Genomic DNA, 6,646 nt, shown 5'->3' on the forward strand with positions numbered 1-6,646 from the left:
GGGGGGAAACTGAGGCACCGGGGGGGAGGCCGCCCCCACAACAAACCGACCCGCCTGGCCTGTGCGGCGGCGCGGGGGGAGGGGCGCGGGCTCGGCGGCGATGTCCGGTGGGGGTCGGGCGGGATCAGCGCAGGGGCCCTGTCGTGAGGTAAGGGCCGGGCGCGGGACAAATCTGGCAAATGTATTCATGAGGTAACGTACAGAGGATGGGAAAACCCAGCAAACGTATCGCCAGGTAGGGTATAAACGCAGAACACATCCGAAAAAATATCATGAGGTATTGTACCGATGCAGGACAAATCCAGCAAGTGTATCGTGAGGTAGCGTACGAACACGGCGCGAATCCGGCAGTTATGTTGTGAGGTAGCGTATGGGCGCGGAGCAGATTTGGCAAATGTATCGTGAGGTGGCATACAGACGAGGGGCAGATGTGGCCAAGGTGACATATAGACGTGGGACAAATTTGGCAGCCATGCGAGGTAGCGTGCGGACACGGGCCAGATCCAGCAAATGTAATTGTGAGGTAGCAAACACACATGGAAAAAATCCAGCAGTTATATTGTGAGGACACAGGACAAATCCGACAAATGTATTGTGAGGTAATGGAGAGACGCAGAATAAATCCAGCACAAATATGAGGTAGAATACAGACACGGGACAAATCCGGCAAATGTATCATGAGATAGCGTACAGATGCAGGACAAATCTGGCAAAAATATTATGAGGTATTCTACAGATGCAAGGCACATCCAGCAAGTGTATCATGACGTAGCGTATGGACGCAGGGCAAATCCGGTAAATGTATTCATGAGGTAGCATACAGACACAGAACAAATCCGGCAGTTATATTGTGAGGTAGCGTATGGACGCAGAGCAGATCTGGCAAATGTATCGTGAGATAGCGTATAGAGGCAGAATAAATCCAGCAGAAATATCTTGAGGTGTAGTATACAGGCGTGGGACAAATCCAGCAAAAATATGAGGTAGCATACCGATACGGGACAGATCCAGCAAATGTAATCATGAGGTAGCGTACAGATGGAGGACAAATCCAGCAATTATATTGTGAGGTAGCAAATGGACGTGGGGCAAATCTGGCAAATGTGTCATGAGGTCGCGTACAGATGCAGAATAAATCCAGCAAAAATATCATGAGGTATTGTACAGACGTGGGACAAATCCAGCAAATGTATCATGAGGTAGTGTCCACACACAGGACACATCCACAAATTATATTGTGAGGTAGTGTACAATATAGCAAATGTATTGTGAGATAGTCTATAGATGCAGAACAAATCCAGCAAATGTATCAAGAGGTAGCATACAGATGTGGGACACAACCAGTAAATGTATCGTGAGCTAGAGTACAGACATAGGACAGATCCAGCCCGTATATCGTGAGACAGTGTACAGACATGCGACAAATCCAGCAAATGTATGGTGAGATATCGTACAGACACAGGACACAGTAGACCCAGGGAATGTATTATAAACTTGTGTGCTGACACAGGGCACGATAAATCCACAGAATATATCATAAGGGTGCATACACACAGGACATGATAAACAGTATATCCTGAGCTAGCATACAGATGTGGAACAACTCTAGCAATTATATTGTGAGGTAGCGTACAGACGCAGGACAAATCCAGCAACTGTATGGTGAGGTAGCATACATTCCCTGGATCTACCGTGCCCGGTGACTGTATCATAAGCTTGCACACAGACATGGGGCATGATCAATCCACAGGATATATCATAAGTGTGCTACAGGACAAATCCAGCAAATGTATCATGAGGTAGTGTACAGATATGGGGAAAATACCCCATGTGTGTATGGTAAACCCAGGGAGTATATCCTGAGCTAGCATATAGATGTGGGACAAATCCAACAAATATATGGTGAGGTAGTGTACAGATACAGGGCATGAGAAACCTGGGGCAGGTATGGAAAGCTCGCGTGCAGGCACAGGGCATGGTCAATCCAGGGATTATATCATGAGGTTAGTGTACAGGTGCAGGGCATGATGAATCCAGGGAATATATCATGAGCTAGCGTACAGCTGCAGGACAAATCCAGCAAATATATCGTGAGGTAGTGTACAGATACGAGGCGCAATAGATCCAGGGAATGTATCATGAGCTTGCACCCACACAGGGCATGATAGATCCACAGAATATATAATACATTTGCATACACACACACAGAGCATGATAAAACCAGAGAATATATCATGAGCTAGCGTGTACACGCTGGACATAAATCCAGCAAATATATCGTGAGCTGGTGTACAGAGATGGGCACAGTAGATTTGGGGAATATATCATAAGCTTGTGTACAGACACAGGGTATGGTAAATCCACGGAGAAATCCACAGAATATATCATAAATTTGCATACGTACACAGGGCACGGAGAAATCCAGGGAATATATCATGAGCTAGCATATAAACATGGGACAAATCCAGCAAATATATTGTGAGCTAGCGTACAGATATGGAGCATGATAGATCCAAGGAATATATCATAAGTTTGCATACAGACACGGGACACTATAAATCCAGATAATATATGGTAAATTTGTGGACAGATGTGGGGCATGATCGATCCAGGGAATATATTGTAAGCCAAGAACTATGTTGCAAGCCAGTGTATAGTCCTACTGGACACGGTAAATCCAGCAAATGTATCATAAGCTTGTGTGCAGGCACAAGGTACAATAAATCCATGGAATATATCATAAAATAACATGCAGATGTGGGACATGATAAATCCAGGGAATATATCGTAAAATAGCATACAGATGCAGGACATAAATCCAAGGAATATATCATAAACTAGTGTACAGGAACGGGACATGATACATCGAGGGAATATATTGTATGCAGTTGTACAGACACGGGACTTGATAAATCCGTGTTATTTTGTTCCAGTCCAAAGCGCTGTCCTAACCTTTCAGGCTGTTACTAAGAGAGGACTATCTCTCTAGTTCACCCATGTTTCATAATGGTTTGATATTTAGCAGGTTATTACCATGTGCGTGGTAGGGATAAATGTTTTTTTCCTTTGCTTGAAATTTACAGTGACATGTGTTAGATTACTTCAGGCACTGTCCTGTAAGGAAGAATGTCCTTGATCACTATCCTTACATGTTAAATTCTATAAGAAGAGCCGTTATCACAGGGGAGGAGGGAATCAGAAATTAATATCCATGGCTAAAGGCTTGGGAGAAAACATTTTATACAAAGGACATTTTGTGACCAGAATCTAGCAAATGAAGCAGCAGAAGTATTTGTTTCCTTTGGTCTTGCAGGGTTGGGTTGCTGTGTGTGAAAATCAGGTGAGATAGGTCATGGGTAAATCTGTGAGATGGGAACCATGTTCCAGCTTGCTGTCACAATGATGTTCAAGTTGATCGTTTCCTTGTTGCAGAACAAGTTTGACAAAAAAATACTATTTAGCACATTTATGGAGCTCTTCATGCTTATAGCTCCATGTACCTCATGGATATAAGCAAGCAGCATTTCTCCCCATTTTCTGTTCAATCCTCACCCGTACCATGAGTGTTTTTTTTATTCATTTAAACACTCAGGAATCATAATCGTTCTTAATGAAAACTTGTGAATGCAGATTACATTGTCACAAAAATGTCTTTCTGGCCACTTAAACTAGAGAATGCTTGAGAAGGGTTAGGGTAGAGTTGTTCAGAGAGAAAAGCTTGTTTTTATAGCCTTTTTACAATATGAAGCCAGGCTGTGCTGTCAGCCCATTGTATTTGTGGAGAAGGTGTAGTGGAATTGACAAATAGGTTCAGACATCAGAGCAGTGGCGTTTGTTGTAGTATGCCTAGTGCTAGCCAAATTAGATTTTACTCCTGCAGATGCCTGTTGCAGGTGGACCCCTGTGCCATCATGAAGACCCATGGAGGATTATAACCTTTATTGGGTGCACTAAGTCTTTCAGTGTTTGGCTGTTCAGTGTGTAATACAACAGGCCTCAAACCGTTTGGGGTTTCCAGTATAATGTAAATAATTGTTCATAATCTTAGCACTCTTTCAAGCCCTTGAGATTTCTGTTTGTAGAGGGGCCTGCCTTCTGCGATGAAGTCAGAATGACTGCAGTGTTACAAACGCAGCAGTCGTTGGAAACAGCCTGAAAGGACTTTACTGCTGCATCGTGCAGGTGGTGAAGTGGAGCTATAGGTGGAGGAAGTTATTTGAGCAAAGCCATGATGCTGAAGAGGATACATACACTCATTAGCAGAATGGTTTTCATTTTTGTCGTAGGGTTGTTTCAGTACAAAAGGTCCGTTTCAACATTTACTGTTTCTTTTGCCCCAAAGTGGTTTCTAGAATTTAAAAAAAAAAAAAATGCACAAGCAATAGAAAGGCAGCTGCAGGGCACTTTGGCAATTTTTATCCCACACAGTGATATAGGAGTCTAGTCAAAGAACCCTATATTCAGATTAAGAATTTTAAGTAGGGAAGATGAAATTACCTACACAGAATTGTAGCAAGACCCAACAAGCCATGGGGTCCTCTGTGGCCACAGGTGGATAGACCAGGGGCGGGCAATTATTTTGGGCAGAGGGCCACTTACTGAGTTTCGGCAAGCCATCGAGGGCCACATGACAGGCAGCCGAGGGCAGATTAATATTCATTTTCTAAATTTTTAGGGGCCCATGGCCTGGATAGAATGGCCTGGCAGGCCACATCCAGCCCCCAGGCCGCATTTTGCCCACCCCGGGATAGACCATCATTTCACCCAGGCTTCCTTTATAATACTAGCCATAGTTTTACCATTTAAATTATATGAAAAAGTAACTTGTTGAAACAGTTGACGTAAGGCTCCGAGTTACTCACAGGTGAGTGGAGTCACCAGGTATCATGTGGAAGGCATTATGTGTCTTCATGTATTGTGGATACATTGTAAAAGTATTTTTCCTTTTCTCTTAGGATGGAAGGGAGACCAATTTGAGGAAAAAGCCGCTCTGTGCTAGATTTCTGGGTTGTCTGCTAGAATGTTCCTTGTGAATGCCTCTCCTCTGGTAGCTCTGCAGACCAATTGGGAGCCCTTTGCGCAGTCGAGGAGTTGTGGATTCCCTGTTTGCTTCTCTGAATCGGAAGAGGATGTCACTAGAGCCTCTGTAAATGCAAAAGTTCAGATGATCATAAACAATCTGCATAGTCAGGAGTCTTCCCTGGGCATGAACAATGAATATGATTGTATTATGCAGAAAAACCAAAAGGGAGAAAAGGGAAGTACAAAGAGACTTATGTCTAACACCTGCTTGCTACAAGAGCACATTAAATATTCCAAACAGGATTGTCCTGATGATTCTGATGGCACAGAAATGGAAGAGAGTTCTGAGTTTGGAGCCCTGGTGTTAGATTCAGACAGCGATGATTCTGTTGACCGCGACATAGAGGAAGCCATTCAAGAGTACTTAAAAACAAAAAGCAAGGGTAACCAGCTGTTGCCAAGGAATGCACAGTGTTTGGAAAATACAGATGGAGACAAAAGGGTCAGAAAGGAACTCTCGCAGAGCAAGGTAGCTAATAATCTCCCCATGAAATTTGAGGCTGAAATGGTAGCTGAAGAGTTGGTTTCTGACCACATGGAAATTAGCAAAAAGACACGGTCTGCTTCCCCTCTGAGCATCAGTAGTGATGACTCTTTCGAGCAGAGCATACAGGCTGAAATTGTGCAGTTCCTGAATGAGAAGAAACAGCAAGAAACTAATAAGTGTGTCATTATGGAAGATAGAAAACTAGAATGGAGAGAGACCCATGTGAAATCTGTGTTAAAATATAATAAAGAAACAACCAACAAAGCAAACTGCCCGAACATAAAGCAAGGCTGTAAAGCACTCCTCTTAAGGCACCATCGCAAACTACGGAAGGCTAGCTCACAATATAAATGTTTGAAGTCTAGAACCAGCGAGGAGCCTATTGATTTCAGCCAAGTGAATCAAGCACATCTTAAAATGACTGCAGTTAGTGAGCCTTGGAGTATGGAGCAAAATAAAGGAAGTGAGGCCAAGAGGAATTTCTGGAGGGAAGAACAAATAATTGAAAGTGCACACATATCTGACTCAAGTAGCGATGACGGGATTGAAGAAGCCATTCAGCTCTATCAGCTGGAAAAAATTAGGAAACAGGGAAGCCGACCAACTGACCATGTCCCTTCGGGAGGAGAGCAGTTTGATGCAAAGGGGGCAGCAGACATTTCTGCAAGGCTTACAATTAGCTCAGCCAAAAGCATCTCACCAGATATCCATAAGAAAACTTTAAGCAACAAGAGGAAAGAGATGGGTACAAAATCAATGGAACTGAAAAGCACTGGCAGTGACTTGAACCAGATCTTTAAGCCGGTGAAAAAAGCCAGAGGCTGTGCCTCTCCAGTAAACAAAATTGCTGACTGCGAGCTCACATTGCAGGCCTCTTGTAGGGCAGACACGTCTGCAGAACTGATGTGCGCAGAAGCCATCCTTGACATTTCCAAAACAATCCTGCCACCTCCAGTGGGAAGTGACGACAGACCCCTTGCAGCAAGCCCTTTCTTCTCTTCCCAGAGTGTGCCTCCTGCCCCCTCTGAGAGTGACAGCAGCCCCATAGATAGTGATGATAGCATAGAGCAAGAAATC

General features: G+C 43.9%; 1 protein-coding gene across 3 annotated transcripts in view; it reads left to right on the forward strand.

The window, feature by feature from the left end:
- The first annotated feature begins 4,798 nt into the window (after nucleotides 1–4,798).
- PPP1R26 (protein phosphatase 1 regulatory subunit 26) overlaps nucleotides 4,799–6,646 on the forward strand; it is a 22,681-nt gene continuing 20,833 nt past the window's right edge. The window contains exon 1 of one of the 3 annotated variants that reach the window (XM_019510784.1): nucleotides 4,799–6,617. In XM_019510784.1, coding sequence (XP_019366329.1) covers nucleotides 5,021–6,617 — 1,597 coding nt within the window. In that variant the 5' untranslated portion in view covers nucleotides 4,799–5,020. The remainder of the gene's footprint in view (nucleotides 6,618–6,646) is intronic. The other 2 variants (XM_019510785.1, XM_019510783.1) reach the window with 2 other exon arrangements.

The sequence above is a fragment of the Gavialis gangeticus genome, unplaced genomic scaffold, assembly GCF_001723915.1.
Source record: "Gavialis gangeticus isolate Ggan-Ray unplaced genomic scaffold, GavGan_comp1, whole genome shotgun sequence".
In the NCBI taxonomy this organism is placed as follows: Eukaryota; Metazoa; Chordata; order Crocodylia; family Gavialidae; genus Gavialis; species Gavialis gangeticus.